A 22,838-nucleotide genomic window follows, 5' to 3' on the forward strand; every position below is an offset into this window, starting at 1 on the left:
CCACTAAAGAGGACCTCATAGGCCTGGTGGATGAAGGGGGGTACTGCCTTCTTCTTGAGGCTGCGAGCCTTGTTCTTCTGCTTGTTAGACCTCTGTGATGATCTCCTGAAGGCTGGTGGGCTGGAGAGAGTGAGGTGTAAATGCTGGGCTGTTATTTGAATACGGCTCCTGGAGTGTCAACCCTGTCAGCTGACGGGAGGAACAAATCAGCCATCGACCCACCAGGTGATTTGGTCTGATACTCGCTTGTATATAACTAATGAGCTTCCGAGTGAGAAATTGGTTGCGAGTTCCCGCCATTCCAGCAGGGTGGGTGGCGCTGAAACTGCTCGCCACCATACCTAGAGTGGAATTTTCCATTTATAAGACTAAGGCCGCCTAAAAAAGCCTGCAGAGCCAGGAATCTTAGACCGGGAAGGGCATCCTGATGTCAAAGTTTGATTAAAGAACTCTTGCCCAGACATCGGGACACCCCCGATGGATAAGGGGAACACCCGCCACATGGGACCCTTGCTGTTTGTCATTTTCATAAATGACCTGGATGAGGAAGTGGAGGGATGGGTTGGTAAGTTTGCTGACGACACCAAGGTAGGTGGTGTTGTGGATAGTTTGGAGGGATGTCAGAAGTTGCAGCGAGACATAGATAGAATGCAAGACTGGGCGGAGAAGTGGCAGATGGACTTCAACCCGGATAAGTGTGTGGTGATCCATTTTGGCAGATCCAATGGGATGAAGCAGCAATATAATATGAAGGGTACCATTCTTAGCAGTGTAGAGGATCAGAAGGACCTTGGGGTCCGGGTCCATAGGACTCTTAAATCGGCCTCGCAGGTGGAGGATGCGGTCAAGAAGGCGTACGGCGTACTGGCCTTCATTAATCGAGGGATTGAGTTTAGGAGTCGGGAGATAATGCTGCAGCTTTATAGGACCCTGGTTAGACCCCACTTGGAGTACTGCGCGCAGTTCTGGTCACCTCATTACAGGAAAGATGTTGAAGCCATTGAAAGGGTGCAGAGGAGATTTACAAGGATGTTGCCTGGATTGGGGGGCATGCCTTATGAGGATAGGTTGAGGGAGCTTGGTCTCTTCTCCCTGGAGAGACGAAGGATGAGAGGTGACCTAATAGAGGTTTACAAGATGTTGAGAGGTCTGGATAGGGTAGACTCTCAGAGGCTATTTCCAAGGGCTGAAATGGTTGCTACGAGAGGACACAGGTTTAAGGTGCTGGGGGGTAGGTACAGAGGAGATGTCAGGGGTAAGTTTTTCACTCAGAGGGTGGTGGGTGAGTGGAATCGGCTGACGTCGGTGGTGGTGGAGGCAAACTCGTTGGGGTCTTTTAAGAGACTTCTGGATGAGTACATGGGATTTAATGGGATTGAGGGCTATAGATAGGCCTAGAGGTGGGGATGTGATCGGCGCAACCTGTGGGCCGAAGGGCCTGTTTGTGCTGTGGCTTTCTATGTTCTATGTTCTATGCAGAAGAGTAACAACCCCACCCACACACCTCCCACACATGATTAAGGGACCTGCCCCTCATATGCAAAAGAGGAACCCCCGCACATGGAGGAGGGTAATCCTCCCGCCATGGAGCCCCCTGGCAGTGTCCCCGGCAGTGTTGCCAGGATGCCTTGGGTCAATGCCTGGACATGTTCCTCGCCCTTGGGAACTACAGGCACAGCTGTGCCCCTGGTGGTCATCACAACTGGTTTCCATTTTCGTGACTTGCACTTGTGTGATATCACACTATCGGGTGGGGTGGGGGGGTGGAGATGCGTCGTGGACCGACGCTACAACGTCAAGCCCTCTAATGATATAATTTTTTTAAAGTATGCATATCAGGTTTATGCCCTTTCTGGGTCACTGGTGTTAGGTGGGGAAACTCAGAAACTCAAATCTTGCCATTGAGATTTGTGTTTTCAATTTTGCGCGCGGTTCGATGATCATTCCAGGAATCTCCCACAGGGTGAACATGGCTGCTAAATCACAGCCTAAGAGTTTCTATGCATCAGGAAAGATTGAACAGGCTGGGACTCTTTTCTCTAGAAGTGAGAAGACCGATGAGTGACCTCATAGAGGTCTTTAAAATTTATGAAGGGTTTTATAATATAGATGTAGAGGAAATGTTTCCATTAGTGGGGGGGAGATCAGAACTCGGTGCCTTAAATATAAGATAGTCATTAATAAAAACAATAGTGAATGCAGAAGAAAGATTTTTGAGTGTGGTTAGAATGGGAAACGTGATACCATAGGAAGTGATTCAGGCGATTAGCATTGATGAATGTAACAGGAGGAGAGAGAAGAGAATAGAAAGCTACATTGCTAATTAGCTAAAGACGAAAAGGAGATGACTTCTGTGGACCATAAATATCTGCATGGATCATTGGTCTAGGTGGTCCATTGCTGTACAGTAAATACTTTGGGCAGTTTTTCTGGCCGCACTCACCCCTAGTCCGGAAAATCCTGCCTGAGGTCAATGAACCTTCGCATGGTCTGTGTCCTGCGCGCTACAATTCCCATGATGGGCGGGACAGGAAAATTCCACCATATATATCTAGCGCTCAGCAATAAATATGGCATTGCCAGGGTTTCCTACACCCCAAGAACAGTTCAGTAAAAACATTTGGTATGATTATCACCAGGAATGCCTCAAAGGTTTTCTTGATCAACTGTCAGAACTTTGATGGAAGATTAACAGAAACCCTGAATAAATAAGCCTGAGTAAAATTGAGGTTCCCACCAATCATCAATAAATGGCCAATTCAGAGAATCCCAAAGGAAATTCCCAACGATTACCATTAGAAAGTAATTTTCAGATGTTGGTTGAATAACTTGGGAGACCTACATTGAAATTACTGCCTCCACAGTTCACTTCCAGCATTCTGAAGGACCATTTCCTTCTCAACACGTTACGAGAATTGTTGATCTCTGCTGGTTCATCAACTGCAAGGGGAGATTAACTAAGGTGTCGGGGATAAAGGAACATAGGAAAATCGCAGGAATAGACCATTCGGTCCTTTGAGCCTGCTGTGCCATTCAGTAAAATCATGGCTGAACTGGTTGTGATCTCAGCTCCATTTTCCTGTCTATCCCTCCATAACCCCTGACTCCATTGAACAATTTAAAAATAAAGATGAGAATTTAAAATCAAGGTATTGCTAGGCTGGGAGCCAGTGTAGGTCAGTAGGCACAGGGGTCTTGGGAAATGGGACTTGATGGGAGTTAGGAGACAGGCCACAACACCCACTGGGAAAAAGGATGCTGGGTATAAACATACAATAAAAACAGAAAAGATTGGAAATACGCAGCAAGTCAGGCAACATCAGTGGAGAGGGAAAGAGTGATTGCATTTCAAATGGACAACCTCCCATCAGAACTGGGAAAAGCTAGAGATGTCATCAGATTTAAGCAAGTGAAAAGGGGAAGGTGGGGAAAAGACCAAAAGGGAAGGTCTATGATATGGTGAAAGGCAGGAGAGATTAAATGACAAAGGGGTTTTCGAGCAGGCCAAACAATGTGCTTATAGAACAAATGATTTTTAAAAAATAAAAATGATGCGACTAGAGGAGGTGTAAATGGCAGAATGTGGAACAACTGCCAGCAGAAAAAGAGAAAGGCAAGAGGGTAAAACCAAAACTAGCAAAGAAGAAATAAAATAAAGTGAGGGCAGAGATTAGGATCTAAAATTTTTGAATCCAATGTTGAGTCCAGAGGCTGTAAAATGCCTAACTGGAAAATGTTGTTCCCTATGCTTGCATTGAACTTCATTGATACATAGCAGGAGGCTGAGAACAGAGATCTCAGAGTGGGAGCAAATTGGAGAATTCAAATTCCAGGTAACCATAAGCTTGCAGAATGAATGAAGGTGCTCAGCAAAGCAATCACCCAGACTGTGTTTGGTCTCCCCAGTATGGAGCTGATACATTGTTATCTGTGAATACAGTGAGCAAAATCAAAAGATGTGTATATAAATCTCTGTTTCACCCGAAAGGAATATTTGTGGCCTTGGATGGTGAGAAAGGAAGGGGTAAAATGACAAGTGTTGCATCTCCTGTGCTTGCATGGGATGGGAGGAGGCTTTTGGGAGGTGACTGAGGAAGAGACCAGGGTGTTGAGAAGGAAATGGTCCTTCAGAATGCTGGAAGTGAAGGGGAGTTACTTGTTAACCTTCTTTCTGCTGGTATTTATATCATTTTGTTAGTTCTGTTAACTGGTATTACCATTCCTCTATGTAGTACTGTTCAACAAAGGCAGAAGCCAGACGAGATGCAGCCAGAGTAGCCCTTGTGAACTCTGTCTTCAATGAACAGCCATCTCGTATAATCACAGTGGAATTTATCAGAAACAGCATAGAAGAAGCAGCCGCTTCAGTCAGTGTAAGTAAATGACTTGGCTCTGATTTCTGTTTACTTACTAATCACTGTTATGCATGGAAACCTAACCATTGGTGTACACGCTGACTTACAAAGCTGTTAGTTTAAAATGTGCAGTCATATATCTTATCGAAGAATTTCCTTGGAGCCTTTCCTGCTCTGCTCCCAGAAACCCCACTTCCAACTCATTCCAGTGAAGTTAGTGTGCCAGAACCAGAACAACTCCAAGGGAATTCCTTGCCAAAGTGCTTGGGAAAACAAGGCATTGAGCTGCATATATGAGTCTGACATATGCCGCTAAAGACTTACAAAGAGTTGGACTGAAAGTGGGAAGTAGCAATGCTCCACAACCCTTTCCTCTGCATAAACTGCAACCTTTACTTCCAATCTCAAGAATGAGGCGTTCATGGATTTCTTTTCATCTCAACACGTGAAGCCATCCATGCAACTGCTTGAACTAATGATGACTGTTTTTCATTTCCATGTACCTTGCTCACCAAAACATCCACTCATTAGTCTGCAGATTCTCTTTTACATGCTGGTCCTGTTCAAGTGCCATTCCCGTTCTCTTGCTGTACCCAGTTCCTAACTGCTCATGCATCTTCCCTAACTCAGTGGGCTAGATTTCTTTAGATGCTGGAGTTTCCTGACCCACAGCCAAAAAAGTCAGCTGGGAACACAAACCGCTCCTGACAGCTGCCCCACAGCCATTTATCATTCCGTGAGGCACTGATTGACTAGAAGCGGATTTTCAACCCCCATCAGGGGAAGAGGTTTCACCCCAAGAAGCAGCCAGCCACCTGACTGGCCAGCAGCTCTCCAGTTCCAGCATTACATTCAGATCCAGCAAAGAAGGGTCAGGTGGGTGAGTCCTGGTGGGCTTCTGGCATGGCCAGAGGTGGGAAGCCCTGAGGAGCAGTGTTGAGGGCCTCAAGGCCTTTTCTTAAGGCTGATGGCAGAGGAGAAACCCAGGAGGACAAACTTTGGGAGTGCCCAATCAGGAAAGGGGGTCCTGTGTGTGAGGCAAACCCTGGCTTCCTGCCCAAGGCCAGACCTGTCAGGCCACTTCCCCCAACCTCATCCCTACTTTCACCTGGCAGATTCCCCACACATCTGGATAGTTGGGGAATGTCTGGGATTGATCCCTAATATGTTGACTGCTTGGTAAAACATCCCTCAGGGTCGCTGTATATTCAAATTTGCTTTTCACATCCTGATGGGCCAGTTAATATCAATTTGAGGTCGGTTTTCCGCCCAGCTGCAGTGTGGGCCAAATTTAATTCTTTTCAGTTAGTGGCAGAATGTTACAGAGGTGGTTGAGGCCGAGGGTGACCTTCCTGCTTTCACCCCAGCTGAGGTCCTTATGTGACCAATTAAGGACCACTTCCTGCCCAGTGGCAACCTGGGATGGGATTGTATATTTAAAACTATAGAGGGGGCATGGGGAAGGCAGCCCCTGTGGCCTGAGCAATTTCCTACCAGGATTTCCTTTCCATTATTTGAACATTTATGCTTATAATGTTTTTTCTGGAAATGCAAAATTATGCACACAGCTGCCTCCATTCCCACCCCCCATATCGGGAGAAAATTCTGCCTCAACAATACATATAGATGGAGTGAAAACCCTTTATATTGAGAATGTGTGACATTCTTAAAAGAAGATGGTATTACAGATGCAGTAAATCATATCTTTCCCTTGAAGAAAACCTGTCACTCAATATAAGTTGACAGCTATCTCGCACTGATGCATTGGAAAGATTATGAACTGGATTGTATCAACAATCAATACATCAGTGGTGAACAGCCAATTGGCTGATGCTTCTAACAGGATTGACTAGTAGTCTGGTCCCTCTGTTGTAGAGGGCTTGAATATTTAGCGCAAACAGATGGCACAACTCCTCTAATGCCTTCTCATGAGAGTGGTACAGTCATCCTGAGCATTACTAATTGCTAAGGTTGAGAAACTAATCCTTTGGACTTTGTGTACAGAGGCATGGCTACATGTGAGTGAGTGCCAGATGCTTCATTTAGCAGCTGATCAGCCTGGCCTCTGTGTGACTGACATTTCCAATCCAACTTTTCTTCCTTTGCGTTGAGTATTCATCAGCAAGGAGTAACTAGTACAGGACCCTCAGATTATAGGCCAGAATTCTCTGGTCTTGCATGCCCCGCTACCGCTGCCAGTGAGAACGGAGAATTTGGTGCTCAGCCAAATCTCCATTCGCTGCAGTAGGATCGGAAAATTCCAGCTCCAAGGGAGGTTGGAGAATTCTGTCCTCCGGTCTTTAGCAGTTGCAGCAGTCAGCAGTTGTTAACTCAAAAGTTGGTTTCCTTTCAAGAACCAGGTCATGGTCAATAAGAAGGGAAATTCCACACTGCACATTAAAGGGATATTTAAATACAATCTGCATTTGGTGAATGATTTTTCAGGGAACACATTGTGTGGTGAGGAAAATTTCAACAGGGTTTGTAATGGGCAGGGTTTTTAACATTTTGATTCCCTTACCCTTTCCCTCTTCCAGTCACCCCAAATCTCCCTGAAAATGTAAAGAGAAGGCAAAGCTAGGGCATTGCCTCTATATTTTGTTAGTAACTCATTGGTTGTATAATGATTTGGATATAGCAGGATGCTATATACCTGCAAGTTCTTTTTCTTCTGGGGGTGAAATTGTTTTTTTGGGGTAGTCCAAACTGGGGTCGAGGGAATCAGCAACCTGTTTTGCATTTTATCTTAATTTCTTTTCCACTCAAGTCAAAGAATAATGGTATGTAAAAGGTTCCATGCCACAAAACCAATGTATGTGGCTGACCAACATTACCCGCACCAAGTGGCCACAAAAAAATGTACATACAAATTATTATCAGCAAATGCTAATGGGAAGGCAAACCCAATTTACTAACGGCTATAAGAATATAGGAACATTAGAAATAGGAGCAGATATAGGCCATTCGGCCCTTCAAACCTGCTCCACTATGCAATACACTCATGGCTGATCTTCTATCTTAACTCAACCTTCCTGCACTACGCCCATATCTCTTAATCCCCCAGTCTTCAGCATTCTATCATCAATTGTATTTAAATTATCTAGTTAGGTAGTAATAAATTCAACCCAATATTCCCATCATATTTCTCAGACCATTTAAAACTGCTACATGCCTAGATTGTTTTACTGTTTTCACTAATATATGTCTCTCTGCTGGGTATCTCAGACTGGTTGAATGCCTTCATTGTTAAAATTCTGATAGGGCAGATACCAAAAACTCTTAATTTTGCAACTTCCTTTTTTCATTTGCATAAGGGTAGCACAAATGATGCAGAGGATCCTACGACAAGCATCGGGGCTTATCACTATATGCTGGAGGCAAATAAAGGCAAAACAATGTTGGAATTTCAGGTAATTCGATCTTTGTCTTTCCTGCCTCACTTTTTATAAGCTCATTATGGCTGATTTTCTTGGTTTTTGTCATCCCCCAGAATGCCTTTTCCTGTGTGTAAAGACAAAACAAAATGTGGGAAGGAACCCATTTCACTAGGTTTCATTCCCCTTTTCATTACAATTAGATCCGTGAAGATTGTGACTGGTCTCTGCTGTCAGATCAGTGGGTCCCTAACTCATCTGGCCATTTTCTCTCTCCCCGTAGACTGTGTATGGTTTCTGTTTGGTGGTATACTTCCTATTAAATGGTTCAGCTCGGGATCAAACACTCACCATGTGAAGCGACACAGTTATAATCCAGAATCATATTTCTTTCCAGTGTAACTTGTTAACACGTCTACCTGCTACATTGGCACAAATTCATATTGTTCAGCGACAGCACCATGTATCCAAGATCAGATCACAGCTCCTTATGTACCCGCTCGTTAAATTATTCAATATCTGCTTAACTGTTAATTAGTCAAATTAATGGGAAAGAGGAGATTAAGGGGTGATTTGAAAGATGTGTTTAAAATGCTAATGGGATTGGATGGAGTAGATAAAAACATAAATGGCTGTTTTATGACAGAGTCACTGCACATAGATATAAATTAAATATAGCAGAATTGGGACAAAAAATCAGAAGAAGCTTTCTTCAAGGCCCGTCTTTGATGGCATGATATTCCAGCCCCCAACATAGATCACCTGCATGAACCCCCCAACCCGCCTGAACATAGATCGCCAGCTTCATAGCTCTCCCAATAGGTCGTACTATATTCATCACCCCCTTTAGGCCCCACCCCTTGGTTGGCACTACCAAGTTGCTGGGGGGCAATGCTAGGGTACTACCCTGTCATGTGTGGGGTCATCACATCTCATTTCTGTTTGTGGAGACCAGTAGTGCTTCCTGTCGGCTTTACACCATTGCCAACGGTGGGAACATAAGATGTTCCTGGAAGATTCGCCATTCAGCCAGTTTTGCACATTTAAATGCTTTAAAATCCATGGTAATCAGCTTCTGATAATGTCTGCTGAGAAGACCTGGGAAGATCACAAACCGATTCGCACTTGGTGTGAATCCTGTTTTAGGTCTTTTGCTGAATTTACCTGACATAGAGGAATTTGTGCCAAGCGTAACGGGGTTGGATAATCATCCCCATCATTCTTAAGGGGCTTGACAGGGTATGCTAAGAAAATGTGTCCCATAGCTGAGAAATCTAGAATGTAGGGTCACAGTCTCAGAATAAGTGTTGGCTATTTAGGACTGATATGTGGAGAGATTTCTTCACTCAAAGATTTGTGAAACTTTGGAAGTTTCTACCCCAGAGAGCTGTGGATGCTCAGTCATTGAGTATATTCAACTCAGAGGTCAGCAGGTTTTTGGGTATGAAAGGAATTAAGGGACATGGGGATAGTACAGGAAGGTGGATTTGAAATAACAGGTCAGCCATGAGCTTGTTGATGACAGAGCAAGCTCCGGGGATCAAGTGGTCTACTCCAGCTCTTACTTTCTATGTTCATATTCTTTCATCTAAACAAAGCTTGTTCTCTTCCTCCTTTTGCAGGAATTGATGACTGTCTTTCAACTGTTACACTGGAATGGAAGCCTGAAAATTCTGAGAGAAAGGAAATGTTCCCGTCAGGTAATGTTTCAGCTACCAGATCAGACATGGAGAAATGATGAGCAACCAATGCTTATGCTGCCAAACTAAATAAATTGGAGCTTAGTATGTCACTTTTAAAACATTGGAAACTCAATGTCCATCCTGCAAATAATGGGTGTGCTCAATAGCTTTAACTCCTCATTCCTTTGCTCTGATTCACTCCCTCGCCAGTCTGCTGCTCTGACCTTTGTTCTTTTACTGAGGCCTCTGCTCAATTTTCTTGACTTTTGATTCAGCCCTTCAACTTTCTTTTTACTGCTGCATCCTTTCCCTGGTTTCTATCATCTTCCCTTAACTACTGAACAGCCCAGAATAATACACATCCTTACCTTGCTGGAGAACTGGCATGCAGACTGGCGGTGCAAGTTACCCTGACATCCCACCTCTGTTTCCAGTCCTACCAAGACCTAATATCAGGCCTTTTGCTACACTCCAGCTACGTTTAGCAAAGGATGTATCTAAGTGTGGTTCTCACATCTGTGCACACTTGTCACAATCCTCAGTTCATATAGTTCAATATCCTGTTAGCAGAGAATGTATTTTAAACTCAGAACAGGCACTAATAAAGCATATAACTGTTTATCAAAAAGACACTTCATGCAAAAGTGAAAAATGATACAGCAATAACCACTTTATAAATACGTACTATGAAACTTATCTTGTCTGAATAATTCTGAAATATTCCGAATTGATTTTTGTATCATGGGTGACAATGCCCACATTATAGAACAACTGCACCATTTGCTTAAAGAGTCCTCTCCTTTTCATTTCTACAGGATGTCATTTCCTATTATTCCAAGCAATCTTTGGATGACTGTATGAGAAGTCAGATGGCACTAGATTGGATTTTGAAGGAAAAGATGATATCAGGAATTATCGCTCAGGAGCTCCAATCTTCCCTCAAAGACCTGGAGAAGGCCAGGGAAACTGGCCATGAGTTACGTTTCTACAAAGAAAAGAAAGAAATTCTCACACTTGCTCTCAGCCAGATCGGGTCAGGCTCTGACCAGGTTCAAATGTGTGAACAGAACACGTGTGATCCCAATTGGTTAGGATTGTGCGCAAATTTAGAAACCTAGCACAATTCATTCAAGACAGGAATTGTAGCTCTGATCAAGATAACTCGAGTTTTCTCTCCGTGAATGCTGCTCCTGATAGCACAAAGATCAGGAATCAACGCCTGGGCTGACCATGAAGACCAATATCTTCAGGAAACCTTGCAATTGCCAAAGTGACATGTGAATGTCAGGTTACGTACAAGTCATTATAATAATTCATCTAGGAATTAGATGAATTCCTACACAATGGAACAACCTAAGGCCTGGTACCCATAATATAGGATTCTAATCATATTATTTGCTTGTGCCATCATGTTTGTATTATCATTGTTTTTGTTATAATGTTATTTATGCCATATATTATACAAACCTGGTTCAGATATTCTCATTGCACTAAGCAATTTTAAAAGATAACAAAGATTCACATTGCGTACAGAATTACACACCCAGTCTATGTTTACCTTCAGCCTCAGTAACAGTTTGAATGCCATACGCTCATCTTTTTCAAATTTCTCTTTCTTCTCTTTTCCCTCAACCACCTATATAGCCTATTCTTAAATATTAACACGCCAGGAATATCTCTGGACCTTCTCCTGTTCCACTGGCATAACTTTGGCTGGAGTGTAGCAAAAGGCCTGATATTAGGTCTTGGTAGGACTGGAAACAGAGGTGGGATGTCAGGGTAACTTGCACCGCCAGTCTGCATGCCAGTTCTCCAGCTCCATCTTACCTCTAGGCAATTTACATTGAGGTATTTGCCTGCATGTGGTGAGGAGCTGATCAGGCTCACTAAGGGCCACTTATAAAACCACCTAAAGAAGACAACTGGGATTTTCCAGTTAGCCTCCAGTTCTTGCAAGTGAAGGGGACCATAGAACATAGAACATTACAGCGCAGTACAGGCCCTTCGGCCCTCGATGTTGCGCCGACCAGTGGTACCAATCTAAAGCCCCTCTAATCTACACTATTCCAATATCATCCATATGTTTATCCAATAACCACTTGAACGCTCTCAACGTTGACGAGTCCACCACTGCTGCAGGCAGGGCATTCCACGCCCTTACTACTCTCTGAGTAAAGAACCTACCTCTAACATCTGTCCTATATCTCTCACCCCTCAATTTAAAGCTATGTCCCCTCGTGCTAGCCAACACCATCCGAGGACAAAGGCTCTTACTATCCACCCTATCTAATCCTCTGATCATCTTGTATGCCTCTATTAAGTCACCTCTTAACCTTCTTCTCTCTAATGAAAACAACCTCAAGCCCCTCAGCCTTTCCTCATACGATTTTCCCACCATACCAGGCAACATCCTGATAAATCTCCTCTGCACCCTTTCCAACACTTCCACATCTTTCCTATAATACGGCAACCAGAGCTGTACGCAATACTCCAAATGCGGCCGCACCAGAGTTTTGTACAGTTGCAGCATGACCTCTTGGCTCCGAAACTCAATCCCTCTACCAATAAAAGCTAACACACCGTACGCCTTCTTAACAACCCTATCAACCTGGGTGCCAACTTTCAGGGATCTATGCACATGGACACCCAGATCCCTCTGTTCATCCACACTACCAAGTATCTTACCATTAGCCCAGTACTCTGTATTCCTGTTACTCCTTCCAAAGTGAATCACCTCACACTTTTCCACATTAAACTCCATTTGCCACCTCTCAGCCCAGCTCTGCAGCTTATCTATGTCCCTCTGTAACCTGCCACTTCCCTCCGCACTGTCTACAACTCCACCGACTTTAGTGTCATCCGCAAATTTACTAATCCATCCTTCCACGCCCTCATCCAAGTCATTAATAAAAATGACAAACAGCAGTGGGACCAGATTAAATGACAAACAGCAGTGGGACCAGATTAAATGTCTGGAGGTGGTTTCCTGGTGACGACATTCCTAGTTGTAGCATGGCTCTCATTGTAAGAAAACCCATTCCCGAATGGTCAGGTGGAGTGGGGGAGCCATTAGCTATAGGTAGATCTTAGCACCGAGAAACCATCCTCTTCTTTGACACGGTGATTAGAAGATGGCTGGATTGGCAGATTGGCCCAGTGACTGGATAATGGGAATTCACCCAGCATGATGATCTCAGCATTAGGGTACACAACTGCACACATTGTGGTTGCAGTATATCTTCCGATTGAGATGCAGCACACACAAAGCCATGTATGTGCAGTTTATATCTCCCTTCACAATAGGGTAGCCTCAGAATTCCAAATGCCTGCTCCTTCTGTTTCTTGGTTCTTAGAAGGGAGACAATCAAGCCTATCTTCTGGAAAGCAAGGCTGTGATTGCCAAGGTACAGCGATGAAAGTGAGCTGCGATGTGTTGACAATGTCACTGGCTCCAACTTGGCAGGATCCCTTAGCGTAGAAATTGAGGGTCATGATAACCTTGACAGCCACTGGTAGCACCATTCTCACTCCGTTCTGAAGCTGCAAGTGTAGTTCAAGCAGGTACCACAGTTCTCTGACCACCTCCTTGGTGAAGCATAGCCACTGCTCCTGGCTGAGGTGCAGTTAGGAGAAATATTCCCTGAAGATTCTGTGGGAGAATCTAGGAGAAAAGGGCATAATCTCAGAGGAAGGAGTCATCATTTAAGACAGAAATGAGAAGGAATTTCTTCACTCAGAGTGTAGTGAATATGTGGAATCCTTTATTGTAGAGGCTGGGTCATTAAATATGTTCAAGGCTGAGATAGATTCTTAATCAGGGAATCAAGGATTATGGGGATAAGGCAGAAAAGTGGAGTTGAGGATTATCATATCAGATCAGTCATGATCTCCTTGAATGGCAGAGCAGAGTCGATGGGCTGAGTTGTCTATTTCTGCTCCTTCGTCTTAGGGTCTTACGATGAACCACACCTGGAGTGTTGTGTGGAGTTGTGTGTATCTAAGAAAGAATCTGTCAACTTCTTCAACAACACAGGACTTCCAATTATTTCTGCACTAACAAGTAGATAGTCAAAAGCACCTCACCCACAAGCTGGATGATGATGCCTTTAAATAGCACTGGTAGGGACAAGGCCCCTCATGCAGCTGAAATTATGTTCAGCTGGATGCATTTAAGAGAGGGAAGTAAGAGGAGTGCTGAGGCCCAAATTGGCAGGTCAAGCTGCAGCAATCAGCATTAGACGCTGACTGACTTCACAATCTACTCACTCTTCATATCTCCAGCACCCACGCAGAATACCCATACTACTGTGCTTCACAAGGTGGCAAATGGCACTAGTCATTCCAGACATGGTTGAGCGCCAATATTTTGTATATAATAGTGCTGTAGAGCCCAATTTTGTGGCCAAACAGTCTGTAAAGGGATACATAACCAAGCTAACCATACCTGCGAGGGTGTTCCAACTTGAAACATTGGGTCATGGTGGTGTATAGTTTTTTTCGAATACTGTGAGGAGTCACATAAAATCCAATGAGGAATCAGTCCAGTCATCATATAAATAATTATTAATGAATATTAATACACAATGAAAAGGACTACAATACTTAAAACACTTAAGTACATGAATAACTATCTCACACACACACACTTAATGTAGAAATTACCCCTTGTTCCAAAATATATCTATGATCTCTGATCGCACTTTCCTTTCCCAAACAACATCAAACTTAAATAATTCTATAAGTAAATCCAGCTTATAGTTATCACACAACACAGGGCTGATGATCAAGTCTGGGAAACATCTTTTCCTGGTCCAGCGAAGATATTTAAACTGCCTTTGTGAAGGTTTCCTGCAATGCCTTTGTTCTAAGGCTTGGATGCAACACAAGAGCATTTCTGAGAAACAAAAGATGTTCTCGAATCCCTTGGCTGTGAAATGGGTCCCTGCCACCTGGTGTGAGATGTGGACTGGCTTCTCTGCTTCTGAGGGGGGTAACAGTTATACTGTTTCCCCTTTTGTTATTTTAAAACTTGGGAGTTGGCTGTCTACATATCTTGAATTCTTTCTTTTTGTGGAGCTTATCTTTTCTGTAGCCCTGCATCACCCAGTCATTCAGGTAAATTGTTTCTCCTTGTGGAACTTAACATTTCTATAGCGGTCATCTAAGTAATCTATTTTTACCACTGGAGCAATTCACACCTAATCATCTTCTGATGCTCTCATGCTCTTGGAAGGCCCTGATCACCTTTAGAGACTTGCCTGCCCATGGAAATCTTGGTTGTTGTTATTGTTGCTAGGCAGATTTCTATCTTTCAGGCCTTTATAAATTCTTGTTACTGTTGCTAGGCAGATTTTTACCTTTCAGGCCTTTTTAAATTTGTATTATGTTGCTGCTAAGCAATTCCCTTACAGTATGATGTGTGGAAGTAGAAGGCTACTCAATTTGGTAGGGAGAATAGAAACAGACAGTTTCTTAAATGGTGAGTGTAGTAGGTAAAAATACCTCTTGAGGCTGGTATGAGTCAAAATAGAGTAGGCTTTATTCTCACAAGCTTGCGGGAGAACCTGACCCCTTGAAAGCGGAAGCCAAAGTTCTCCCTGAACACAGAAAAGTGGGGATATATATCCAGCATGGCTTCTAATACTGGTCACGAATCAACCCCAGACCAGTCACGACTCAGAAATACAATTTACAACTGCTGGTCACGAAGCAAGCTTCCAGACCAACTACAAAAAGTACATTGATAGCTTCTTGACCATAAACCAGTGTATCTGGCATCCTCAGCACACAAAGCGCAGGTCTTCTGTTTCCTGTTCTTCCCACGGTTTCCCTTTGAAGTTCCAACGCTCTTCCAGCTGCCTCAGCAGGAGTTCCTCTTCAAACGGCTGATATCGCGCTCCACACCATGGAATCGCTTGTCTTCCGCAAACCACACACAAACTTGTAGGAAAGGTAAGACTTCACAAACACATTCACATTACATTGACTATCTATTGTTATAAAAATAAAAGTTAACTGGTATTAATGTCAGAAGCAGTACAAACAAGAATAACTTTTATTCATGTCAAAAGCAGTATAAACCTGAGGGAAAGCAGTATAAACCTGAGGAGATTAGCCACAATGAAGGGTTATGCTTGTGATACATTCTAAGTACAAAGTTCAACCTTTTAGGTACAAAATACATTAACCCTTTCCCTTTAGGTACAAAATACATTGAGTACAAAAAACATTAACCCTTTCTTCAGTGAGAACCTATTAAATGTTGCTGTTCAGAAGGATTTGGGTGTCCTTGTATACAAAATGCAGGAAGTTAACATGCAGTTACAGCAAGCAATTAGATTGGCAAATTACATGTTGGCCTTTATTGAAAGGGGGCTGGAGTACAAAAAGTACTGCTGCAGTTGGGATTTGGTGAGACCACATCTTAAGTTTAAAGTTTCTTTATTAGTGTCCCAAGTAGGCTTACATTAACACTGCAATGAAGTTACTGTGAAAATCCCCTCGTCACTGCACTCCGGTGCCTGTTCGGGTACACTGAGGGAGAATTTAGCATGGCCAATGCACCTAACCAATGCACCTGGGGTACTGTGTACAGTTTTAATCACTTGTGCCTAAGGAAGGTTATTGACTTCCCCTAAGGGAGGTGCATCAAAGGTTCACTAGATTGATCCCTGGGATGAGAGGATTGTCCTATGAGTAGAACTGATCTATATTCTCTGGAGTTTAGAAGAATGAGGTGTGATCACATTGAAATGTATAGGATTCTAAGCAGGCTTGACTGAGTAGATACTGTGAGGTTATTTCCCCTGGCTGGATAGGACGAGGGGAAACACAGTAAGAAGTCTCACAACACCAGTTTAAAGTCCAACAGGTTTATTTGGTAGTAAAAGCCACTAGCTTTCGGAGCGCTGCTCTTTCGTCAGGTGAGTGGGAGTTCTGTTCACAAACAGGGCATATAAAGACACAAACTCAATTTACAAAATAATGATTGGAATGCGAGTCTGTACAGGTAATCAAGTCTTAAAGGTACAGACAATGTGAGTGGAGAGAGCGTTAAGCACAGGTTAAAGAGATATGTACTGTCTCCAGACAGGACAGTTAGTGAGATTTTGTAAGCCTAGGCAAGTCGTGGGAGTTACAGGTAGTTTGACATGAACCCAAGATCCCGGTTGAGGCCATCCTCATGTGTGCGGAACTTGGCTATCAGTCTCTGCTCAGCGACACTGCGTTGTCATGTGTCGTGAAGGCCACCTTGGAGAATGCTTACCCGAAGATCAGAGACCAAATGTCCATGACCGCTGAAGTGTTCCCCAACAGGAAGAGAACACTCTTGCCTGGTGATTGTCGAACGGTGTTCATTCATCCATTGTTGTAGCATCTGCATGGTCTCCCCAATGTACCATGCCTCGGGACATTCTTTCCTGCAGTGTACCAGGTAGACAACGTTGGCCGAGTTGCAAGAGTATGTACAGTGTACCTGGTGGATGGTGTTCTCACGTGAGATGTTGGCATCCGTGTCGATGATCCGGCATGTCTTGCAGAGGTTGCTGTGGCAGGGTTGTGTGGAGTCGTGGTCACTGTTCTCCTGAAGGCTGGGTAGTTTGCTGAGGACAATGGTCTGTTTGAGGTTGTGCGGTTGTTTGAAGGCAAGAAGTGGGGTGTGGGGATGGCCTTGGCGAGATGTTCGTCTTCACCAATGAGATGTTGAAGGCTCGACAATCACCAGGCAAGAATGTTCTCTTCCTGTTGGGGAACACTTCAGCAGTCGAGGGCATTTGGCCTCTGATCTTCGGGTAAGCGTACTCCAAGGTGGCCTTCACACACGACAACGCAGAGTCGCTGAGCAGAGACTGATAGCCAAGTTCCGCACACATGAGGATGGCCTAAACCGGGATCTTGGGTTCATGTCACACTATCTGTAACCCCCACGACTTGCCTGGGCTTGCAAAATCTCACTAACTGTCCTGTCTGGAGACAATACACATCTCTTTAACCTGTGCTTAACGCTCTCTCCACTCACATTGTCTATTCCTTTAAGACTTGATTACCTGTACAGATTCGCATTCCAACCATTATTTTGTAAATTGAGTTTGTGTCTTTATATGCCATGTTTGTGAACAGAACTCCCACTTACCTGACGAAGGAGCAGCGCTCTGAAAGCTAGTGGCTTTTACTACCAAATAAACCTGTTGGACTTTAACCTGGTGTTGTGAGACTTCTTACTGTGTTTACCCCAGTCCACATTAGGGGACCCAGTGTCAGGATAAGGAATTGACCATTTAGGGGAAGATGTGAATCTTTGGAATTCTGTACCCCAGGGGCTTGTCGATGTTCAGTTGTTAAGTATTTTAAAGATAAGATTGATAGATTTTTGATTCGAGTAAAACAGGAAAGTAAGAATTCTGGTCCGAACTGTTCTTTTTTCCTTCTTGGAGAGATTGGACTGGAAAATGGAATTGTAGTCAAAGATCAACCCTGCTCTTAATAAATGGTGGAGCAAGCTAGGGTCATATGGTCAACCCCTGGTCTTATTTCTTACCTTCCAACACTAAATATACAACAGAGCTAGACAACGGGTGAGGAAAGTTGCAATGGTAGAAAATAATTTTTTGCTCTGTTATTTCAGTAAAACTGTTAACCCACATATTTTATCAGGATTATATCTTTAGTGCAATGGTGCAGGGAGGGATTTCGCATGATCGTAGGAGTTAATCTTAGCTCACAATAATTATAAGACTCCAATGCGTATTCAGAAGACACCTCCAGTATTTAATCAGTGTGCTTGTCTTATTTATCAGTAGGCTGAAATCGGCCGCTTATTCAGCTTATTGCAGTGCTAGCCAGCAAGATCAGTCGCAACCAATCAGCTGGGTCACAGCTCACAAACCATGACTCTAATGATTCCCGTCAGCAGCTTTCAGTGTGCTGATCTCAGCAGTGGCGCAGGCTTATAAATTCAATTTTCCAGCTGACAGACTTTTAAATCACCAGACTGTGGAAATTCAATCTTTTAGAAAAGGCAAGTTTTTGGCAGACATTTGATTTTTGGGGGGTGGGTGGGGGGGATAAAAATAGGGTTTAGAATTTTGAAAGAAAACAACCAACTTGCCAAACATCTGGGTGGTCAAGCTGGTGGCTCATAAACTGTGGCATTAATATTGGTTTCAACATAGAAATGTGGAAACATATTGAATTTACTGAGGAACTTTATATGAAGTTCCAGCTTAGGAATGAAGTTGGATTTGATAAATTCCAGGCGAGTAATGGCCAAACTTTCAGAGCGGTCAATTCCATTCCATTGCATTCCATTCTACATGTGCTCTTCCCAAAGGCAGCTCATTGTCTGATAGGGTTTAGTCCTGAGCAATTTTCCTTGGCAGGTTTTGAGACTGGTGGTTTGGCATTGCATTCTGCTCTCAGGGACAGGATGAGGAGGCAGCTCCCAAGACGACCTCAACTGGAATGGGAACTGAACCCCAGTTGTAGGCATTATTCTGAATCACAGGCCAGCCATCTAAGATAACCAGCTCCTCCAGTGGTCAAATGATGTAGGTTCAATGAAGCTGAAGATGGTGTACTGGAAACCTGAAATGCTTGGTTTTAATTACTTCCAACAGAAGATCTAAAGTTGAGCACTGGTTTTCTCTCAGCATTTCCTTTACAATTTGAAAGCATGCACATAACAGGGGCATCAGACACAGCTACAAGGAATAGACACAGTCCACATCAGTAATAACTGGACACAAATATACAAATACTACTGAAGTAGATGCACAATAACTCAACGATCGTGAGGGCAGGCTAATTTTGCCGAGCTAAACTGTTTCAGACAGACAGTTTTTTGTTGCTGCTATAAAAACACATACGGCTGAGGGGGAGGAGGCGAATGCAATCCTGAACCTTCAATCTTAAAATGGGTAAAGTCGAGGTCATAACAAATAACCCCATCCTATCATGTTGTTGTTTGTGGGATCTCGCTGTGCACAAATCCATTGCCATATTTTCTATGTTGCAGTTGCAATTTAAAAGCACTTCACTGACATTAATGCCCTTTGGCACGTCCTTCAATGTGGAAGGTGTTATATAACATGTGTTTTTGAAAATAAGTGTTGAATCTAAAATTACAAAAAAACTGGAAGAACTTGAACACCACAAGATGGGTGGGAAAGGGCCAAAGGGTGGGTTTAATTGAGAAACCTGAAACTTGGTCCAATTGTAGCTAGTTTTTGTTTTAAGTAGAGTGGATTGTGGAGGTGTGGAGGGTCGAGGGCAGGAGGCCAGAAGAAGGGGGGGGGGGGGGGGGGGGGAAGGTGAGTGAACTGGTCTTGAGAGGACAATATGTGATTCGAATATGCTAATTAAGGCTCCATGCCTCAGATTTTAACCAACTTTATATTTAATGGCAAACTTGGCTGCTGAAGGGATGCAGTGCATTTTCAGCTTTGTTCCTGGGCCAAGAGGAAGAGTGCTTCCTCCCTGCCCCCTTTGGTTCCGTAAGAAGTCTCACACCAGGTTAAAGTCCAACAGGTTTATTTGTTAACACAAACTTTCGGAGAGCTGCCCCTTCATCAGGTGAGTGGAGAGTTGGGTTCACAAACAGGGCATATATAGACACAGGCTCAGTGGTTCCACACACTAACCTGCCACAATTGGCCCACTATCAACCCTAACCAGAACTGCCCGTGATCTTCTTCCCCACCAACATTCACAATGTCTTTCTCCTGACCTGCAATCTCTCCCTCTACTCCCTCCCTCCTCAACAATTTCCACACACACTTTTCTGTCCAACAACCTTTTCATCTCTGGTAGGCTTGCAGTAACACAGGACAGCACCTCGTTACTATCATGTGGGAGACCAGAGTTCAATTCCCTGAAGGAGAACTATGAAGTTTATCTGACCATAGGGCATCTTTTTCGGGTGGCATGGTGGCACAGTGATTAACATTGCTGCCTGACAACACCAGGGACTTGGGTTGGACTCCTGGCTTGGGTCACTGTCTGTGCGGAGTCTGCACATTCTCCCCGTTTCTGCGTAGGTTTCCTCCAGGTGCTCCAGTTTCCTTCCACAGTCCGAAAGACATGCTGGTTGGCTATGCTAAATCCTCCCTCAGTTTACCTGAACAGGCGCCAGAGTATTAATGTAACCTGCTTATGACACTAATGAATAAACTTTACTTTATTGACCAGAAAATGAAGAAAATAAATTCAAGTGAAGTCCTGCTGCACTTCTGAATATTTTGGCCATTACCAGCTCATCAGCCCCTAAACTTCCCTATAAATATCAGGGCTATAACGAGTTTTTAAAAAATCAGCTAACTCAACCAGGCAAACTCCAGTCTGCTGAAGTACAATGGCTATTATTCATGAGAATGGGTTAAATGGCCTTCAGATAAATTAATCTATCTGTCAACATGCTCCGTCTGCCACAGTGATCACTCCACCAAAGGAACATAAGTTCTGGCTTCACTGTTTTGTCACTTGGATTAGCAACTCTGTATCAGGGAATTTAAGATTAGACTTTTCCTTTCTAAGGAATGGCATTGTGTCCTTGTTGTACAGGGAATATGTAGAATATTCAATGATCACTGCCTGAACTTCTTTGAACACTATATAGGCCCAGATCCTCCCATTTCTGGATAGTCCGAGGCCCAAAGTACCCCGGAAGATGAGCTGCAGAGCTCCTTGGAGTTCCCAGTGCAAGGACTCTGTGGGAATTTCCCGGAATGTTTGAATTCCCTTTGGGCAATTTCCTTGCTTCTCGGATCCTCTGCAAAGCTTTCAACACTGAGTCAGAGTGAGACTAAGCTCGGACTTACTTAGCTGGGTAGTTACCCAGAAAATGTTAGACAAGGAAAAGCCTTGTCTAACACCTGAATAAATATACAATTGACCTCCCAATCACTCATACTGACCATCCCAGCCATGTACCACCTGACTAGCCTCTGGCCTGACCCAACTAGGCCCCACCACCCAACTCCTTCCTGATCCATGACTCCGTACCAACCTGATTCCCATTTGACACAAACTATCCCCAACCCAAACTGACTCCCCATCAACCCACTTACCTACCTGCCACCCAACCCACCCATATCAACCACCCACTTCCTTGCCCACCTCAACTATCTACTACCGAGCCCAACTGCCACCTAACCAACCTGCCATCCTCCCCCCTTACCCACTGACCTTACATTCTTTCTGTAGCTGTTTTTAAAGCAGCTTTGGGACAATTAAACTCTATTTATTGTGGAAGGCAAGTGTGCACATTTTAGTCTGAACACGGTTGGATATGATTTCTGATCCTGATTGGAAGATATGGACCATAATTGAAAGGCTTCCAGGTCCAGATACAAATGAATTCCTACGTGTGGACCTGTTCATTTATCAGCACCTGCCTCTAGTGGAGTTGAGGTTTGTTCAGATACCCTGGTTTGGAAAATGATACTTTAAGGGATCTATACATTGACTTGCGAATCAGTATATATTTCTCAGGAGTTACTGAGTCACAAAGGATCAAAAATGTAGGTATATTACTGAATATCTTACGTGTGCTACAAATCCTTCTGGGAGTGATGACTGGTGCTTCCTTACTGAGATATTCACATTGAATTTAGAGATACAGTAATGAATCATGTAATCATGAAGAACTTGCAGCTCTGCCTTTCCAGTTGTATTGTTCATCAGCTCTGGGAGTTCAGACCAATATTTACATTCAGTTTTGGAAATATGAAACCAATGTTCCAGACTTCCCAGGGGCAGGTTTAATGGATGAGCTGGGGGAAGAATATAGTGAGAGCAGAGAAGTTGGTTTCCCACCAGCGTGAAATGGGGGATTGCCTTTCCCACCAGAAGCCTGCATGAAACCATTTTGCATCCACTTAATTGAGTGCAGATGAAGTCCTGCCCAAGCGTTCCCCTCCACCCAATCATCCACACCACTAGCAGGTTTTAACGTCAGTCCAGACCACACGTCAAATATGATACCAATATGTTAAGGGACGGGTGGCGTTGGGGTTTGAAGCTATTCAGCGCATCCTGCCATGCAAAGCATTGGGAAACCCCAGATTGCATAATAGTGTCACACATGATACATGGTAATTCCCAGCAGCCTTCATGGCGGGAAACTCTCCTCCCCCCGACCATGGGATTTAGACCAGAATGGAAATTCCACCTTCAGTCAATTCTTTGTGACACTCAATAACCTGGAGCAGTCAGGCATCTCTGCAGTCTGCCAGTTCTCTGGTAATGATTCACCAGGTCGCCTGGCTCACTAATGAAACCTGAAAGGACAAACCTATTGCCTATGGAGCCTGGGACTCTTCCCGCTTTACCCCTGATAACACTGCAAGTCACTGTTGTAGGAATAGCATGCTTGAGTTGTACAAGGTTTCTGGTGGCCTGTTTTGTGTGGTTTTTATTGGTTAAGCTAC

The 22,838-nt window shown here is 43.9% G+C and overlaps 1 protein-coding gene across 1 annotated transcript in view; it reads left to right on the top strand.

The window, feature by feature from the left end:
* The window catches only part of LOC144494674 (protein limb expression 1 homolog), a 36,532-nt gene extending 24,392 nt beyond the window's left edge, over positions 1-12,140 (top strand). Inside the window, exons 3-7 of the mRNA XM_078213876.1 lie at positions 4,233-4,373; positions 7,670-7,765; positions 9,352-9,429; positions 10,227-10,444; positions 12,062-12,140. Coding sequence (XP_078070002.1) covers positions 4,233-4,373; positions 7,670-7,765; positions 9,352-9,429; positions 10,227-10,444; positions 12,062-12,140 — 612 coding nt within the window. The remainder of the gene's footprint in view (positions 1-4,232; positions 4,374-7,669; positions 7,766-9,351; positions 9,430-10,226; positions 10,445-12,061) is intronic.
* The last annotated feature ends 10,698 nt before the right edge of the window (positions 12,141-22,838 follow it).

The sequence above is a fragment of the Mustelus asterias genome, chromosome 6 (assembly GCF_964213995.1).
Source record: "Mustelus asterias chromosome 6, sMusAst1.hap1.1, whole genome shotgun sequence".
NCBI lineage: Eukaryota > Metazoa > Chordata > Chondrichthyes > Carcharhiniformes > Triakidae > Mustelus > Mustelus asterias.